The sequence below is a fragment of the Danio rerio genome, chromosome 1 (genome assembly GCF_052040795.2).
Source record: "Danio rerio strain M-AB ecotype USA chromosome 1, GRCz13ab, whole genome shotgun sequence".
Lineage (NCBI taxonomy): Eukaryota > Metazoa > Chordata > Actinopteri > Cypriniformes > Danionidae > Danio > Danio rerio.
The window spans coordinates 43,122,846-43,143,227 of NC_141021.1; the positions used below are offsets into that span (position 1 = coordinate 43,122,846).

General features: G+C 36.1%; 1 protein-coding gene across 2 annotated transcripts; it reads left to right on the forward strand.

The window, feature by feature from the left end:
* The first annotated feature begins 2,392 nt into the window (after window positions 1–2,392).
* cpz (carboxypeptidase Z) lies at window positions 2,393–19,666 on the forward strand. 2 transcript variants are annotated; one of them, XM_087237428.1, is made up of 11 exons: window positions 2,393–2,538; window positions 3,268–3,297; window positions 5,459–5,833; window positions 7,800–8,015; window positions 10,299–10,534; window positions 12,517–12,678; window positions 13,845–14,006; window positions 14,080–14,215; window positions 14,962–15,101; window positions 16,925–17,024; window positions 18,500–19,666. In XM_087237428.1, exons 1-11 carry the CDS (start codon window positions 2,397–2,399, stop codon window positions 18,844–18,846), a joined length of 2,046 nt encoding a protein of 681 aa, XP_087093554.1. In that variant the 5' UTR covers window positions 2,393–2,396; the 3' UTR covers window positions 18,847–19,666. The 2 variants fall into 2 exon arrangements, with proteins under 2 accessions (XP_087093554.1, XP_087093555.1); XM_087237429.1 differs by having other exon boundaries at window positions 10,299–10,495.
* The last annotated feature ends 716 nt before the right edge of the window (window positions 19,667–20,382 follow it).

The following is a 20,382-nucleotide window of genomic DNA, read 5'->3' on the forward strand; positions in this document are numbered from 1 at the left end:
CCTTCTTTCTTTGAACTCCTGTCTTCGTCTCAAGTTCGGCAACGTACACGGCGAGCCACTTGACAAACTGGTAACAGTGGGAAAGCTGTCCAAACGGAGATAAGCGGTCAGCTGGTAAGCGAAAAAAAAAAATAAAACGGTGCCTCATATCGTTCGTTTTAAAGATGAAATGCAGCCATACGTACTTCTGCCTACATAAATCACAATCTCCAGAAATGTATATAGGGCTACGTTTTCAGAAAGACCCTATGTTGAAAAAAATCGCTGATGAGGGAGAAGTGCGACGAAAAGCATAAAAGCAGCGGATCTTTTATTATGCCAAAGTCAACCACGGTAATGAATCCAGTCATGATTTCATCGACACAGTTTTCTAGACATCTCAACTTAAATCAGTCAAACTGACTATACATTTTACGTTAAACTTTGTATAGCTACAAAACATTTAGTTGGACAAAACATTTAGCAGTACCTTATTAACTTATTAAATTGTCATGACTATTTGTCATCATTTTTATAGTGTACAGAAGATGTTTCATCACACATTTTTAAGTTCTGCTATAAAGCTGCTCTGTGCATGCTAATAAAAGCACAACATATTAAAGTGTATCTGTGTTTTCTATACAAAATGGAAATTCAAGGTTTACTGCCATTATTAGCATGGCAATACAGGACACGATCTGTGTTACTACCTTGTAGGCACAGGACGTCAACATGATGTCATATTGACGTTGTACCCTAACGTTGTGGGAACGTTGGATTTTGTTTGGAAATGAAAATCGTTTTGATGTCAGAACCCAACGTCAGGTCGACGCCAATGTTCAACCTAAAATCAATCAAATATCAATGTCTAATCATGTTACACCTTCACATTGTGTGGACGTGACCACTATGACATCTATCAAGATATTGGATTTTTGTCACTTTCCAACAGAACCAGAAATTAACCAAATATCAACATAATTTGATGTTGTTTAAAATAACGTTGTTAGATACTGGCTAGACATTGACTTTTGGTCAACCCAGGTATGGCTGCAGTTTCTGTTTTTGCGAATCCGCGAGAGGCCGCTGTTGTGCGCTTTTTCGCTTCTCAAACGCCTCTCGCGAGTGCAGTTCGCGCCCTCGCTGTTCTCGCGTGAACCCACCAGAGGCCGCTGTCTGACTGACCGGATGATTGACTGCGCGACCGGCCAATCAGCTGACCCGGCCTCCTCCTTCCCTGAACCCAACCAATTTTACCGATTGACCCGCCCGCCCGCTCACTTCCCTAAACCCGAGCAACAGTTTACAAAAGCCGTCCAAAAAAAGAAAAGCCCTGATTTTTTTTTCTACCGCGTTTTCAGATTTCACCGCGTTCTCACCCTGTTACGAAACTCGTTCACTTAATTTTGGGGATTTTTTGTCTTTTGGGGTTTTTGTCTTACCTGATTGCTGGAACCGCTCTTCCCCGGACTCGAAACCAATCGCCGTGGTCAACTCCTCTCTGCATCTCAAGCCTGCCGACGTAAACGGTGAGCTGAGTGGACAAACGGGTTGCAGCGGGAAAGCCCTCCACAAGGAGGTAAGCGGTCGACCGGCCGGCCGGCAAGCGCGAAAGGGAACAGCATCACACGCATCGTAGTGTTTGCTTGAAAAAAATAAATGCAGCCGTACATACCTCTCGGGACGTATTCTGCTGTCTCCAGAAACGTCCGCGGGACTACGTTTTCAGATTGAGATTGGGTTGCCTTTGGTCACCTGACATCAAGACCTACTGTAAATCTAACCTAGTAACATCTTATGCTATATAGTTAAAATGGGTATTTCTCTGGATTTGAACATTCTTCGAAACATTTGGGATATTGTAAGTACAGCAAGTATAAGTCAGCAATAAAGCCCATGCAACACTGCTTTAGGGTTTTTGGATATTTTAATAATTTTTTAATTCTTTAAATTACATTTAAAAGGAATTTTTATACCATTTTTAGCTTTGCAACTGCCCAGAATAGTTTTTTGATGTATTTGTTGAGTTATAGACTGCCACTGTACTTTATTTTTTCAGATTTTAGTCTAAAACAATGAAGAGTGTCATTTTATTTGGAAGAGGTGGACATGTGCCTTTCTGAATCTCCTCCAGGTAAGTGTTTTTATCGCACACAGAGTAGTTCTTCAAGAGAAAACAGCCTCACGTCCGAAGAAAGGAAAATACAGCTGTGATATTGAAATACGTCCACCGCAAAGGGGTAAATGTGAAGTCAGGCTTTCTGGAAGCACTGTAATTACAGTGGGTCCCAGACACAGCAGAGGAGCGGCCGCCTACCGCGGGACGGCAGAAACTTTTAGCTGTAATTTGATCATTTGGCAGAGGTGCTCGCGCAGGCTCTCCCTTAAGCGATGGGGGTAGCGGGACTTTGCTGAAGATGATCAACTTTGCACGTCGTAGCGACTGCCACATCACTGGGTCTATGGACAACAAAATGCTGACGCTTTTAATACTTCTGAACGCACTGGCCACATGCCTGAGCTTTCCACAGCGATGTACACAGGAAGAAGCTGCAATAGGTAAAGCTTTACATTCATTCAGTTGCAGCAAGTCAGCAGGCTACAGTGAACTTGTACAGTTTTATGAGGGGGAACATTAAAGATAATTGGTTTCCAGTTTGTTTTTAAATTCTTGCTTAAATTTGGTACATAAATCGTGATTTAAAAATTATTTTTGTCACTGTTAATGATTATATCACTGTATTTGTATTGAATTTAGGTTTATTGTAATTTTATTTTAATATTTAAGCCACTGCTTTTTCCTTGTATTTTAAGAGATTATTTAATTACCCAATTACCCAAAAATAGGCTATGTTTATAGCTTAAAATACGTTTATATATTTACTGTTACAAACTGAAACAATACACGTCTTACTGTTTGGTTAATTGCACAGAACTGAAATCTAGGAAACAGGTCACTACTTAGTAAATGTTCATTTAAAATTTCCATTCAAAATATTATAAAACATATGTTTAATAGCCATGTAAAAAGTTTTGAGTAGATAACAATTACCAATTAATGAAAATATTAATAAAGAATCGGTATGTGTGTTCAAGCTTTTGATTATATGCTTTTTTATTTTTTTTATTCTATATAACCGCACCAAGTACAGTGACTAGAAATTCTCATTCAATATTCGTCCAGAAATATGGCTTTTTTTCTGTGTGCTCTACTGCCATCTAGCCTTCAAAGTCCAGGCTTTTCAAGGATTTTATCTGTTGTAACATCTGTCAATAATTGTTTTTTAGGAAGATGCAGAACACCTGCAGAAGAGGGTCGTAAGTATTATTATTTTTTAATTTTGTTGTGCAAAACTAATCGTTACTGCCTGTTCCAATATGAAATACACAAGTGATGTTGATAAGTGTTCAACGAAAAGTGCAAAAAGCTAATAAATATATACTGTTTAATATAATATAAAATAATTATTTAACACATTGAAAGTAATTGCAGCATATTGTTACGTTAAAATATTCACATTTATGTAAATATGTTGTAAAATTTGTTATTGAAAAGTGTTTTAAAGCAAATCCTACAACACATTTTAGCATACAAGTGAGAAAAGTCTGAATACCAAACTGCACTGCAAGATGGGACTCGTCTTCATCAGGAAAGACATGTTATATTCTTAAAAGCCTTAGGCTGATTTAAGCCTATAGTGAAAGATTTGGACTGCACACACAATAGTGCACATTTGTTTAAATGGACACATAGTGAACTATTTTAAAGGTCCCCTTTAGATGTTCTTTTGTCTTGAGTTTACTACAGTATGACCTTGCAGCTACTATGTATTAAAAACCAGTAGAGTTAGAGTGATTGGGACACAAACTAACACTAAATTAGTTGACACACAGTTCAAGCATTTCCACACATGCTAAAATCAGAAAACGTACAATATTTAGGTTACTAGTTGAAATATCAACACAATATACACATTGTAAAACCCAATAAGTTGAGGTAACTCAAACCATTTGAAGTAACCGATTGCAACAAACCATTTAAGCTCAAAAACTAATCCCAATGAGTACTGTGAACTTAATCCATTTGAGTAAATTAAGCAATTTGAGCACTGTAAAACCCAATGAAGAGAACTCAAATCAACTGAGTACTGTAAAACACAATAAGTTAAAGCAACTCAAACCAATTGAGGAAACAGATTGCAACAAACCATTTGAGTAAAAAATTCATCTATATGAGTACCATGAACTTATTCGCTAACTGGCTGAAAACACAATCAAGTTACGGATAAACAATATAATCCTTTGAACCTAATGTAGATACATATAAACTGAGAACTTATAGTAATGGTCCTATACACAGGCGTTCTATTCGCTCTTCATAACTTTGCAAATACATGACCTTAATCTTCCAACTTTGCAAAGCATGTTTGACATTTTTGTACAGTACATTCTGAGAGCTACAGTACAGCTTGTACCATGTCAATACTGTACTGCTATGTTTAGTCATTTATAGTGTTTCCACAGAACTGCATAATTTTGACCCGGTAGCTCTGAGTAGAACATCATGTGTTGTCATGTCTGAATTACGGTAATTTGGCCATGCTGTGAATGCAGCAAATCTCTAATAATTGCTCTAACGAGAGTCTGTTGACAAGTTAAAAGGATTAGTCACCCAAAAAAAAATTAAATTCTGTTATCATTTACTTACGCTTGACTTTCAAACCAGTTTGAACACATATTAAGCTATTTTGAAAAATGTTGGAAACATGTTACCATTGGCTTGCATATGGTGTGAACTGACTTTTAATTGCTCCTCTGTGTATTTGATTCATTAACCCCTCTCTTTATTGCCTAACATTAAAAACATTCCACAGCAGATGACTTTCCACACACTGCTCCGTTCCAAGAACTGGGAGCATAAACTCTGACTGCTGCAGTTACCATATTAAAGGGACATATCATCCAAATACAACATTTCTGTCATCATTTACTCTTCATTTGTTAAACACAAAAGAAGATATTTTGAAAAATGTTGGAAGCCGGTCACCAATGACTTCCATAGTATTTGTTTTTCCTGCTGTAAGTGTATTTGGTTAAAAGTTTCCAACATTCTTCAAAATATCCTCTTTTTGTGTTCACCAGAAACCAAAAGTCATAAAGGTTTGGAATCACTTGAGAGTGAGTAAATAGTGAGTCAAATTTATGTTTGGGGGTAAATATACTGTAAAAAATCCCGGGTCCCACACAATTCCTTCATGTTGCCCCAACACAAATTTAAGTTAACTTAATCGTTTTTACAAATGTAAGTGGATTGAACATAAAACAATTAAGTTATCCCAAAAAAACCTAAGAATTGGGTTGTGCCAACTCATTTTAAATAAGTAGTTTGAACAAGCAAAGTAATAAAGTGCTAATCTACACTCATTTTTTTAGCCACCAGCCTAAAACGGACTCTAACTCTTTTCTCTCTCATCCCTAGCGCAGTGCATAGAGATGGTTCTTGGCTACTGTCAGGATGTCCCATACACCCACACTACATTCCCCAACATTGTGGGCCACCGTACACGGCAGGATTTAGAGATGGGTGCAGAGTACCTGCTCCTGAGCGTGATCCACGGCCTGATGAAGGGAGAGTGTTCTCCAGACATCCGTATACTGGGATGCTCAGTTTTGGCTCCTCGCTGTGAAAACGGGAGGCTCATGAAGCCGTGCCGCAGCTCCTGTGAGATGCTGAAAAAGAGCTGCATTCATGCCTTCGAGGCCATTCAGATGGCATGGCCTTACTTTCTGGATTGCGACCGCTTCTTTGTTGGCAGCGAGGAGGGTTGTTATGATCCACTGTCAGAGCTGAGAGGTAGGATTTGTGGAGAAAGTTATTCATTTAGTAGTTTAAAGGGATAGTTCACTTAAAAATCTAAATTTGTTGAAGTTTGATTTTCTTCTGTTGAACACAAAGGAAGATATATTGAAGAATGTTAGGATGCCAATGGCTGCTTTCTTTAGAATATCTTATTTTGTGTTTCACGAAAGAAAAAAATCATAAAAGTTTAGAACCAGCTGAGTGTGAGTAAATGTAGATTTTTATTTTGGGGTGAAATATCACTTTCTAACTTTTTTAAAAATTTAAATTCTTTCATAATATACTCAACTGTCATTTATCACAAAGTTGCATGAGATTCTTTCTTTTGTCGAATTTTTGAGAAATGTTAGTAACCAAACAATTGTCAGTGTGCTATTGACTAGATTAATACTATGAAAGATAATGGTTACGTCAATTGTATAGTTACCAACACACTTCAGAATATCTTTATTTGTGTTTAACAGAAGAGAGAAACTCATGAGGTTTGGAACCTACAGTATGTTGTGGTTGAGTAAACGGCCTGTATGTTTTCATTTTTGGGTTAACCCATTTAAGCCCAACGGCAGTTATAGTTGCCGAAGTTCATTGTTACCATTTTAATTTTGTGAGTAATTTTCTACATGTTATCCATGTTTAATTTCTCAATGACATGCAAACAAACAACCAAATAAAAGATTTCAAGAAATAAAAGGCAATTTTATCCCAAATAAAGGCAATTTTCATGATACTAAAAATATTTTTTGTTTACAAATGTATATATCAACACAATCATGTAGGTCTCTAGATTTATCCAAATAAAACAAATCTTTTAAGAGATCTAAAGTTTTTTATACTTTGTCAAAAATACCTTTTAAGTAAGTATGTAAGTAAGTAATGTGTATTTATATAGTGCATTTATTGTGTATGACCATACACCCAAAGCGCTTCACAATCATGAGGGGGGTCTCTCCACACCACCACCAGTGTGCTGCATCCACTTGGATGATGTGACGGCCACAGGACAATGGCACCAGTGTGCTCACCACACATCAGCTAGGTGAAGTGGAGAGACAGTGATAAAGCCAATTCAGTGGATTGGGAGGCCGGTAAGGGCTGAAGAAGGGAATTTGGCCAGGACACCTCTAATGTTATACCTCTACTTTTTATGAAAAGTGCCATGGGATTTTAATGACCACAGAGAGTCAGGACCTTTTGGAAAGATACTCCCCAGTGATGGATTTTGTACCTTTATTTCTGAGTGTATAGTTGTCGCGTATTCAAATATGATTTTCTTGAAAAAAATCTGGAGAAAAAAAATGCAAAACATGGTCATATGAAAAGGCTACATGCATGAAATCATTTTTTTTTTAATTGGGCACAAATGGGTTAACTATCCCTGCTGAAAAGAACTAAAAAATAGAAACTATTTCAGCATCACAAGTTCTGTTGGTTTCAAGTAAAAATACCAATTAAAAACATTACAAATGTAAAAGTTTAAATCTTAAAACCAGAAAATTTTAAGGTGCTTGGAAAATATAGGATTTAGTGGTTTATACATCACCAAATGAAGACTCAAATTACTGTTTGAGACACACAGGATACATTATAGTTCAAAATTTAACAATACAATTCTCATTACAACCAGTTAAATCTTTACAAATTCTATGAAAGTTTTTATTGAGTGTGTTTTTAAAAACCTTATAAATGTATGTTATCCTTACAGATACCCTAACAGATATTAAATATTAGCTTGTTTTGTTATTTTAAAACAACTGGGATGTACAACTGTCATTTTGCCACATATGGGAGATATTTCAAGACATATTTATTTTAAACAAAGCCTAAAACTGAACTTCCATTGACATCTGTTTATAATATGCGTAATGTATATCATATATAATTTCACGTGTGAATTCTAAAAGTGTAGTGACAGTTAAAGAGTTAAAGTCTAAATCATTATCCTGTAACGTTCTTCCCTCAGAAAAGCAAGAGGTGGCCTTGGCCAACATATCAGATGGTGGTCTTTCCACTGTCATTCAGTTCACATACCACTCCAACTCTCAGATGTTCAGCATCCTAAAGAAGACTGCATCCAAGTGCTCTCATATCTCACAAACATACAGCATTGGGCGCAGTGTGGAAGGAAAAGACTTGCTGGTTATTGAATTCTCCAACAACCCTGGACAACATGACCTATGTGAGTATGACGTATTTAGCAAGGATGCAATAAAATGATCCACATTAATACTAAAGACATTTATAAGTTGAGCAAAAAAATCTTATATGCAGCTGAAATAAGAATTATTAGCCCCCCTTTGAATGTTTTTTTTTTGATATTTCCTAAATTATGTTTAACAGAGCAAGGACATTTTTCAGTATGTCTGATAATATTTTTTTCTTCTGGATAAAGTCTTTATTTGTTTTATTTCGGCTAGAATCAAAACAGTTTTTATTTTTATATGTTCCATTTTAGGGACAAAATTATTAGCCCCTTCAAGCTGTTTTTTCTGACTGTCTACAGAACAAACCATCATTATATGATAACTCGCATAATTACCCTAACCTGCCTAGTTAACTTAATTAACCTAATTAAACCTTTAAATGTCAATTTAAGCTGTATAGAGTGTCTTGAAAAATATCTAGTCAAATATTATTTACTGTCATCATGGCAAAGATAAAATAAATCAGTTATTAGAGAAGAGTTATTAAAACTGCTATGTTTAGAAATGGGATGAAAAATTCTACTCCGTTAAACAGAAATTGGGGGACGAACAGGGCGGCTAAAAATTCTGACTTCAACTGTATATATATATAAATATATATATAAAAATTAGATATACGTCATGCCTCACCCACCCCCCTGTTTAACACAATGACAATCTTTCAGTATTGATAATAATGATAAAAAACATTCTTGAGCACTAAACCTAAATGTAAGGATGATTTTTAAAGGACCCCGTGACACTAAACAACTAAAGTAATAATGTTGAAACTGTTTATTTGCAATAACAAAAAATAAACTACATTTAAATTATAATAAAAAGACCAAAAAAAACTCTTATTTAAAGTCTTATAATATTTCACTATATCATCCATTTATTGATTTTCTTTTCGGCTTAGTCCCTTTATTAATCTGGGGAAGCCACAGCAGAATGAATTGCCAACTTATCCAACATATGTTTTACGCAGCAGATGCCCTTCCAGCTGCAACCCATGTCTGGGAAATTTTTTTTCCCACTATATTATTGTTATTAATGTTACATTTATACACTCACTGGCCACTTTATTAGGTACACTACTAGTACAATGTTTGACTCCCTTTGCCTTAAAAAGGTACTGGAAACATTCTTTTTGGTCCATTTTGACATGATTGCATGATTGCGAATCTCCTGTTCCACCACACTTCAAAGGTGCTCTATTGGATTTAGATCTGGTGACTGTGGAGGCCATTTTAGTACAGTGAACTCATTGTCATGTTCAAGAAACCATTCTGATATGATTTGTGCTTTATGACATGGCACGCTTTCCTGCTGGAAGTAGTCATCAGAAGATGGGTACACTGTGGTCATAAAAGGATAAACATGGTCAGCACCAATACAATACTAAACTGTGGTGTTGACACGATACTCAATTGGTACTAATGGCCCCAAAGTGTGCCAAGAAAATATCCCCCTCACCATTACACCACCACCAACAACCCGAACCGTTGATTCAAGGCAAGATGGACCCATGCTTTTATGTTGTTGATGCCAAATTCTGACCCTACCATCCAAAGGCCTCAGCAGAAATCGAGACTCATCTGACCAACGTTTTTCCAATCTTCTATTGTCTAATTTTGGTACGCCTGTGCGAATTGTAGCCTCAGTTTCCTGTTCTTAGCTGAGAGGAGTGGTACCCGGTGTGGTCTTCTGCTGCTGAAGCCCATACACCTCAAGGTTGGACATGCTGTGCATTCAGAGATGCTCTTCTGCACACCTCAGTTGTAACGAGTGGTTATTTTAGTTACGGTTGCCTTTCTATCAGCTAGAACCAGTCTGGGCATTCTTGCACCAACAGAACTGCCATTCACTGGGTATTTTCTTTTTTTTTTCTGACCATTCTCTGTAAACCCTAGAGATGGTTGTGCATGAAAATCCCGATAGATCAGCAGTTTCTGAAATACTCAGACTAGCCTGTCTGGCACCAACAACCATTCCACGTTCAAAGTCACTTTAATCACCTTTCTTCCCCATTCTGATGCTCGGTTTGAACTGCAGCAGATCGTCTCGACCATGTCTACATGCCTAAATGGATTGAGTTGTGATTGGCTGAATATAAATTTGGGTAATGAGTAGTTATACATGTGTACCTAATAAAGTGGCCGGTGAGTGTATACACACACACATATGTATATATATTTACTGTAGTAAAAGTATTATTATACTCCACCAAATTAAGTGTTGATAAAATCCTTCCGATTTGTCTCTTCCCTGCCCTCTAGTGGAGCCAGAGATCAAATTAATTGGAAACATGCATGGAAATGAGGTTCTGGGCCGACAGCTTCTGATATACCTTGCTCAGTATCTGTGCTCCGAGTATCTGCTGGGCAATGAGCGAATTCAGACCATCATCAACACCACGCGCATCCACATTCTGGCCTCCATGAATCCCGATGGCTATGAGATTGCCGCTTCTGAGGTAGCCGATAGGAACGACCCCGAAAACATCTACCAGGAAGTAAATATTTTGTTGTCTGAGTCTGTCTGCCTGTCTGTTTGTTGGCTGACCGACCGATCCAAGCTCCCTGCACCAGAGAGAGTCCTCCAGAACAGGTCAGACCTAGGAGGAAGTCCATATAAGGGCAAACACATGCTAATTTGAGGATTGGCATAGTTTTTCATTGCCTATGAAATCATGGAAATATAAATAAGGTATGAACTGAAAATATATGAAAAGCTATGAAGTGAAAAAGGACAACTGGTAGAGGGAGGCCTTGACTAACCACTATTAATGGACAATTGTCTGTCAAATAACATTGCAGTATTTGAACTCATAGTAATTAATCTTAAACCTCTTGAAATGTCCAGACCGATCACTACAGGTGATATTTAAAGGGGTGGTCCGCTACGATATTATATTTTAAACTTAAGCTGATGTGTAATGTAGCTGTGTGAACATCTCTCAATGTAAGACGCTCAAAGTTCAATGCAAAGGGAGACATAGAGTTACACAGCTACAGATTTAGCTTAGCAAATCCTGCAGCGAACGAATTTGGGGACTACAGAAAAATACATCCGGGTTAATGAAATAATAAACAAACAGCTAGCCTTAGACTTAGAAGAGCTTCCTAAATCTCTTCCAGGTCAGTGCTGTATTTGGTTAAAAACTCCTCCAATTGACGAAGCTCTGGACTGTGAGCCACAACATGCACGTATTTTTATTTGTTAAAATTGATAAATTACATGCAGTTTCTAGTGTTAATGGTATGTTGTAGGGAGGACGTAAACAAGGATGTAAACAACGGGAAATGCTGTTTTTCACTGCTAACAGTTAACTGTAGCTACAAATTCAAACACCTGTAAACACTCACAATCTTTAACAGCGCTTTAGTGTCTCTCTATGCAGACATTTTCCATGCGTTATACATCTTAAATTACAAACTCGCAAAAAATATGTGAACGTTTTATATTACTTACACATGCTTGTTTCAAATGTATGTGAAAGATAGTTGTCAGATTTTATTTTAGAAAGAGGTTTGTGAGGTGTGCTCAGGCGTGTGCTCTGATTTTCCGTCTGATTCAGGCAGCTAAAGCTGCTAACAATTTCTCTGTTGTTTACACAGCGCTAAAGTGCGTGCTTGAAGGGGCGTGACGTGATGATGTGGAGTCGATCCACGAATCACAGCACATTAGGTAGCTGACCAATCAGAGCCTCTTGAAGGTGGGAACTAGAAAATATGACAGTCATTTGTTTAGATTTTTAGATGTATGAAAAAATAACGTGATTTTCTACAAGTGAAGCATGAGCACACATTGCTTTACACCTTATAAACATAACCAAGCCTTAAAAATATACGTTGGATCACCCCTTTATGATTCAACTATATTGAGTTAAAACATTTGTGTGATTGGATTAAATTCAAATAATGGTAAGTAATATTAATTAATTATTGATTTAAATATTAAATTTCCCAAAATAGTTAAATTCAGTAATATAAAATGGAATGAACCTTTAATAAGAGGACAAAACCGTGTTGGTCAATTCGTTTAACACTAACTGACATAACTTTGCCTTGTTTATGTATTTTCATAGACTATCTTCAGTCTTTAACCCTCTTTTGATGTTCGTTCCTAATGTCTGTCTGTGCTTTATCACATAGAAATGTAGAAAAATTTTGTGGTCCGTTGAAAAATTATAATTTGGTGATTATTTGCACATTCTCATTTAGTTCCAAACCTGTTTGCGTTATTTTCTTCTGCAGAACATAAAAGAAGATCAAACTAGTTTCATTCTCATTGATTTCTATTGAAGTTTGTTTGAAAGTGAATCCATATGCTACCAACATTCTTCAAAATACAATTTTTTTGGTTTTTAGTTAGCCACAAGGATAAAAATACTTTCTGGTTTGGAACAATTGAGGGTGTATAAATAGTGACAGAATTGTCATTTTATTTTGTGATTCTTTTGTTATTTACTGGTGGAATCTGTCACCTTTTTAGGGTCATGAGTACAATGGATGGACCAGTGGCCGGGCCAATGCGCAAAATCTTGATCTGAACCGCAACTTCCCTGACCTCACATCCATCTTCTACAACCGGCGTCGTTTTCGACATTTTCGTAGTGACCACATCCCCATCCCTGACTCCTACTGGATGAATAAGGTAGAATGCAGATTCATTTCTATTAAACACACAGCTAAATCAGTTAATAACTTTATATGTACACTCACTGGCCATTTTATTAGGTACACCTTGCCAGTACCAGGTTTGGCCTGTTTTAGTCAATACTCTTAGACATGATTTGGTGAGGCGATTTGGTGGCTCAATGATTAGCACTGTCACCTCACAGCATGAAGATCACTGGTTCGAGTGCTGGCTGTGCTAGTTGGGATTTCTGTGTGGAGTTTGCATTTTCTTCCCCTGTCCGCATGAGGTTCCTCCACCTTCCCCGTCTTCCCCCACAGTCCAAAGACGTGCTATACGTGAATTGAATAATCTAAATTGGCCGTAGTGTATGAGACTAACTCAGTGTGTATGGATGTTTCGCATTACTGGGTTGCTGCTGGAAGGGCATCTGCTGTGTAAAACATATGCTGGATAAGTTGGCGATTATTCTCTGGTGACTTGTGATAAATGAAGAGACTAAGCCGAAGGAAAATGATTGCATGATATGGTGATCTGGGGTCTCAATTATAAAACTGCATAGAACCCTTAGTAAAAGTGACCGTATGGCAGAATACATTTTTATTTATTTAGTAATGATTATTTATTGATGATTATAATTATGACTCAGGTAAGGATTGGTTAAATTAAGTCAATATTTAGGTTAAATGGGTTTATTTAGATTTTACTTACAGCTGTTTTTATAGATCAAATAGTGGGAAGTGGCATACACACAAAATGGGTGGAAACATGTGTACGCCACTTCTCATGATTTGAACTATAAAACAGTTATACATTAGACCCCTGCTTTAAGTAGTCATCACAAGATGGATACACTATGGTCGAAAAGGGGTGAACAGCAGTCTGATAAACTGTGGTGTTTAAACAATGCTCAGTTGGTGCTAAGGAGCCGAAAGTATCCCAAGTAAGCCTATTCTTCTGGTGCTGTAGCTCATCTGCTTCAAGGCTTGATTTTTGATGCTGTCCTGCAGATCTCCATTTTTGTTGCCTTTCTTTAAGCTTTAACCATGTCTGTCCCTTCTCCTCTGACTCTCCTCTGAGTTTGCCCAATGATTCTCCACTCACCGGGAATTACTCGTACACAGAGAAACTTTCAAAACCAGAGCCGCTTTTGGATAACTTTGTTCTTTCTGAACACTTTACAGGTAGTTGCACCAGAGACCTATGCTATAATGAAGTGGATAAGAACCTATCCTTTTGTTATATCTGCCAGTCTGCATGGAGGAGAACTGGTCATCTCTTACCCTTTCGACTTCTCCAGACACCCCCAAGAAGACAGAATGTACTCGCCCACACCAGATGAACAAGTAAATCAACGCACATCCAAATTGGCAACTGCATTTACATCTTTTGCATAACAAAGTCGTTTCCTGTGTGTAGATTTTCAGGCAGTTGGCCAGAACATATGCAGATGCCCATGCCACTATGTCCAACAATGACACAGAGAGATGTGGAGCCTCATTTGCCAATAAGGGAGGAATAACCAACGGCGCACTGTGGTATAGCTTTGCTGGAGGTAAACAATTTCAGTAAAAATCCCATGAACTGATTTGCAATGCTCATTTTTATTTTATGTTTGATTTTACTCAATTAAAACATGAAAAGTTGGTGGGACTTAAAGTAGCCCCTCCCCTTTAAAAAAACAGCCAACAGTGTTTTGTTTTATCACAGCTCTGCCAGTGGGAATGGTTGAGATCAAACACATCAACTGAAAAGCAAATTAAAAGCTTCTTAAAGGGGATGGGGCATGTCACATACTAGAGAGCATTTGATTAGTCAAGATTTGATGAGAAACTGAAGTATGAGGTGCATGAAAAGAAAATCATTGACCCGTTTAGATGGAAGTGACACACTTTGGTTGTTTATATCAGGTTTATATATCCTAAATGCAAATGTTGTCTCTGTTTTGGAGCACACTAGCATATATATATATATATATATATATATATATATATATATATATATATATATATATATATATATATATATATATATATCCTTAAAACTAACAAGAAACTTACTAACATTTATAAAAAAATTATTTTAGTTTCACTGGACCTAAAAATAATATAAAAAAACATTCTTAGGTGATCATATAATATTTTATGTTTTTTATGATTTTTTGATTATGAAAGAAGTCTCAAAACTGACAAAATACTTATTATTTTAAACTACTGAGTTACTAAATGCTTGATTCTGATGCCGTATTGTGTATAAATGTCAATTTTATGTCCCGTGTCTGCTTGTGTGTTACTGTATCAGGGATGTCAGACTTTAATTACCTGCACAGTAACTGTTATGAGATCACGGTGGAGCTGGGCTGTGATAAATTCCCCTCTGAGGAAGAGCTTTACCCTGAGTGGCGCAGGAATAAAGAGGCTCTGCTCAGCTTCATGGAATCTGTGAGTTCATCTTTTTGTTTTACCACTGAGCTATACATTGATTTTAAAACTGCTGTGTTCCTAAATGTTATCTTCGTATTTTAATTCATCATATGCTGAATATGCCTTTATTTGAATATTTCAATAAGCAATGGAGAACTAGAATGATTATAATCATATTGACAGTTGTACTAATTGCAGTATATAAAATCTGTATAGCCATTTACATTTTTTTACAAATAGTCCTAATAGTCATTACGCCCCAATCACTTTCAAGCACACTGAAGCTCAAAGTTACAAACAAAGGTGCTCAACATGCAAACTAGAAACTTTCATCTGTTTACATTGTGCTTTTCCTCTCCAAATACTATGAACTGTAATTATGAATCAAGTTTTGCTGTCTTCAGTAGTTTGTTGTCTTATTTTGTCTCCCCAGTTTCTTGTCAGAGGCTGCATTCCACACAAATTTTAGAAAAGCACTCACAAACTTCCCTTCCCTTGTTCTCTCAAGGCAATCCACCATTTTAAAGTGCATTCCAATACATGAATTGAACAAGAGAAGCTTATATGGGTATACCCTTAATTCTTCAATTTTGACCAAGTGCTCAAGGGTTTAGGGCATTCCATTTAAACCCATTCAGATTTTCCGTCAGTAGTGGACACTTGTGTAAGGTAATCGTACATCCGAAGGAACGAGAAAGAGGGACGTTAGCGAGTAAAGGGCACAAAATATTGGACTTGAATGCAGCCTCACTGTAAAAATGAAGCAAGACAAACAAAAACAGCCTGGTTTAGTGTTGACATCTTGTGGACAAACTAAATAGTTCATAAACAATTCAGTATATACAGTATTTGAGCCAGGGCTATGCAATGATAATGCATATTGTATGGATAAAAAAGGTCTATAGTTATACATTATGCTATCATTTATTTGTGGTGTCAAAAATACATTGTCTAATACATTTTCATAATTTGGATGACAATAATGGCACCACATTGTGCCTTTTATTTAGTAATATTTTGTATTAGGCCTGTAAGTATTAGTTTTGAAGTAGTGTTTTATATTTAATTTAATTTATATGCCTATATCATATCCTAGACCGAGTGGACGGATGATCATCAGGGCAAAAAGTATTTAAGTCTACAACCACTAGAGGTCACTGTGTACCTAAAATTTCATAAAAATACACTACTGTTTTGATGAGACTAAACAATGTCGATGTTTTATGCCACTCTCTTTACAAAGTTATATCCAGGGTCTTGAAATGATAATTTTTAGTCATCAACAATGATGTTAAGCTGACCCAAGATGGATCACTCTCCCCTGATATCAGTCTACAATCAGACTCACAATAACTCATTTAATGCAATTTTTTTTACAGTAGGTACATTTTATCTGACCAATTTTTAACTTAAGAGGGATGTAAAAAAACACATTTTTTATAAAAGTCTTTGTCAGGAAGATTGACCCAAATTGTCATGGGTAAATATTAAGTGCTAAACAGAGCATGTTCAGATTTATTGCATCAACGAACATGGTTTGATCATGTAAAGGCAACAGTTTTGTAATTGATAGACATGAGTTATGGAAATCAATATAATGCCTAATGTTTTCATACATACCAATATACAATTATGTTATATTTAATGAAAAAACCATGAGGCCTGATGTTTGTATACATACACTATACCAAAGTATCTTGCTTCGATATGCAAATAAAGTCAAAACAGCAATTTTTTTGGTTGATGTGCTTGCTGACATACATTTGAAATAAATTATTATTATAAGTGATTATTATGACAACAGATGAGCTTCTTAGCAACTTCATCGCTTTTACTTTCAGGTCCACAAAGGTATAAAAGGAATTGTAAAGGATGAACATGGAAATGGCATTAAAGGAGCCATAATATCAGTGAAGGGGTTACGACATGACATCACCACAGGTAACAATTTACACTAAACTCAGAATGCAACTGTAAAGGCCTGCTTCACTTTTTAGAAAATATGCTCATTTTATAAATCCCCTTTAGTTAAACAGTTGCGTTTTATATTTTTTTAAAATATTCAGCCTAGGGCTGCACAATATATTCTTTCAGCATCAATATCGCAATGTGCGTATCCGCAATAGGTTGCATTGCAATTTGCATTGCAATGTCAAATAATTCAGTATGAATTATAGTTGACCAGGAGCTACAGGATGGTATTTAATCACTGGATTTATATGCACTTAATATGACTTATGCAAAAAACATTTCTTAATTAGAATTGTTGTCTTGTTTCCAGCCCAAATATCTACACTTCAATGTGAAAACAAGATTCACCACTGGCAAATAGTTTCCTTAAAACAAACAAAAATCTCTTATCTCTCACTTATTTCTTCTGACGGTGAAAACGGAATAATATTGTTACTTGGTCTAAGAATTTTTTTATATTTGGACTAGAAACGAGAAAAAACAAAGTCTTTTGAAATTGTATCGCAATATTTATTGCAGAAAAATAAAATAACACATCAGATTGGAGTCCCAGTGGCGCAGTGGGTAGCACTAGATCTCTTTACAGCAAGAAGGCCACTGGTTCGAGCCTCGGCTGAGTCCATTGGCATTTCTGCGTGGAGTTTGCATGTTCTGCCTTTGTTCACATGGGTTTCCTCCGGGTGCTCCTGTATTCCTCACAAGTCTAAAGACATGGTATAGGTGAATTGGATAAGCTAAATTATCTGTAGTGTATGAGTGTGAATGAGTGTGTATGGATATTTCCCAGTGTTGGGTTGCAGCTGGAAGAGCATATGCTGGATAGGTTGGCGGTTCATTCCGTTGTGGCGACATGAGATTAATAAATGGGCTAAGCCGAAAAGAAAATGAATGAATATCAGTTATTTTCAATATCGTGCAGTCCTAATTCAGCCTTTCTCCTGGTCTGGCAGCAGGGCCGGATTAACCAATTGGCATTATTGGCACAGGCTCAGGGGCCTCTGCGGGGAGGGGGGGGCAAGCATAGGGCTTGTGCTGAGGACTATTTTTAGACACTGCATAATATCATTACACATGCACATGACTGAAACTCTGTTCATATTTGAGTGAGATGGTAATGGTCTAATCCGATTCAATGATTTATGCTAAGCTAAGCTAAAAGTGCTCCAATCACACCGGAGATCACCTAAATGGATGTTTCCCCATTGATGGGTTGCAGCTGGAAGGGCATCCACGGCGTAAAAATGTGCTGGATAAGTTGGCGGTTCATTCTGCTGTGGCAACACCGGGTAATAAAGGGACTAAGCCGACAAGAAAATGAATGAATGAATGAATGAACTGTTTAACCCTAGCAGACTTGTATTTGTACAATGATCGTTTGACCTGAAATGAGCATTACAGTTATTATAAAATTACAGTGTTGCTGTTTCCTTTGCATCTCTCTACAGCCGAGGATGGAGATTACTGGAGATTAATGAATCCAGGAGTCCACATTGTGACCGCATCAGCCTCTGGATACTCCAAACAATCTAAACGCATTAACTTGCCAAGAAACACACAGGTAGGCCGGGTGGACTTTGTGCTGAAAAAGGTCCCGCGTGAGCCCTCACTTGACTACTTTAACATCCCCGAACTGGACAATTATGAACGTTTTGACCCATTTAATCAGTTCGAGCAGTACAGCCAGAGGGAGCTGGGAGAGGATGGAGAGGAAAGGACTGAGAAGCCCTGGTGGTGGGGTTATTTCAGCCAGTTAGGAATGTCTGCTCCTACCTGGCTCCTGCGCAACTACTAGAGGCCTTTGGAGAGCAGCCTGACTCCTAATGTTTTGCACCCATGCCTTACTTGATGACTGTTTTCACGATAGCAACATTAATTCTTTATAGCATGCTAGGTGTGCAGTGAACTACTCAGTGTTGGGAAGACTGCGTTAAAGTCTTATACATTACTGGTTGTAATATTTGGAATGATTAGCAGGTTTTTGAGAGATGTGTTATGCTCAGCAAGGCTATATTTGTTTTATTTGATTATTTGGAATTATTATTACACTGTAAAATAACTGGTTTCTTTTTGTGAGTTGAAGAGAAATTTGTTAGCCCCCCATTTTGACTTTTACTGTATTTTATTCATTCATTCATTTTCTCTACTGCTAAGTCTCTTTATTAATAAAGGGACTAAGCTGAAAAGAAATTGAATGAACTAATTAATTAATTACTGTGATGGAAAAGCTGAATTTTGAGCGTCTCGTGATTCTTAATAAAGCATTCTAATTTGTGACCCTGGACCATAAAACCAGTCATATGTTTTATCATCCAAAAGCTGAATAAATAAAATTGTTATTGATGGATTGATAGGGCAGTAATTGGCAGAGTATTTGAAAACCTGGAATCCTACTGTTCAAAATACTGAGAAAATCCCCTTTAATCACCTTTAACTAAATAAAGTGCTTAATAATGCATATTACAATTAAAAAAAAAAATTGTTTTGGTGTATTTACACAAGGAAATGTACAGAATACACTACCGCGCAAAAGTTTGGGGTCAGTTTTTATTTTTATTTTTATGCTTTTAAAATAAATAAAAATAAAATAAAATTAAAAAAAATAAAAAAAAATACATACATACATACATACATACATACATACATACATACATACATACATACATACATACATACATACATACATACATACATATATATATATATATATATATATATATATATATATTTTTTTTTTTTTTTTTTTTTTTTCATCAAGCCAGCATTTATTAAATGTTAAAGAAAAGTTCAATTGTTAAATATGTTTTACAAATTTTAAATAACTGCTTTATTATTCTATGTGGTTTTAAATTAAATTATTACTTCAGTTATTTATTATTATAAAATAAAATAAATTTGTCATTGCTTTTATTACTGTTACCATTAATAATAATAATAATAATAATAATAATAATAATAATAATAATAATTAATATTAGAGTGATTTCTGAAGGTAGTATTGAAGCTGAATATTCATCTTTAAAATTACTGGATTAAATTATTAAATTAAGTTATAAATTACTTTTGATCAGTTATTTTCTAGTGCAATAACATTTAAATATTTTACAATTTGTACTGTATTTTTGATTAAATAAATTCAGTCTTGATCGGGAGAAACTTATTTTAAAACATTTAAAAATCATACTGACACTAAACTTTTGACCGGTAGTGTTTGTATATAAAACATTATCTTTAATGAATACTTTAATGATTTTTAGCATAAAAGTATCATTTTGACCCATACAATGTATTTCTGGCTGTTGCCAAAAATATATGCATGTAAAATTAAACT

Excerpts from the sequence above, each read along its gene's own strand:
- cpz (XM_087237428.1), top strand. The coding sequence starts at position 2,397 with ATGATCAACTTTGCACGTCGTAGCGACTGCCACATCACTGGGTCTATG. Across the intron at positions 2,539-3,267 it reads ACAGGAAGAAGCTGCAATAG|GAAGATGCAGAACACCTGCA; the intron begins GTAAAGCTTTAC and ends ATTGTTTTTTAG. Across the intron at positions 3,298-5,458 it reads AACACCTGCAGAAGAGGGTC|CGCAGTGCATAGAGATGGTT; the intron begins GTAAGTATTATT and ends TCTCATCCCTAG.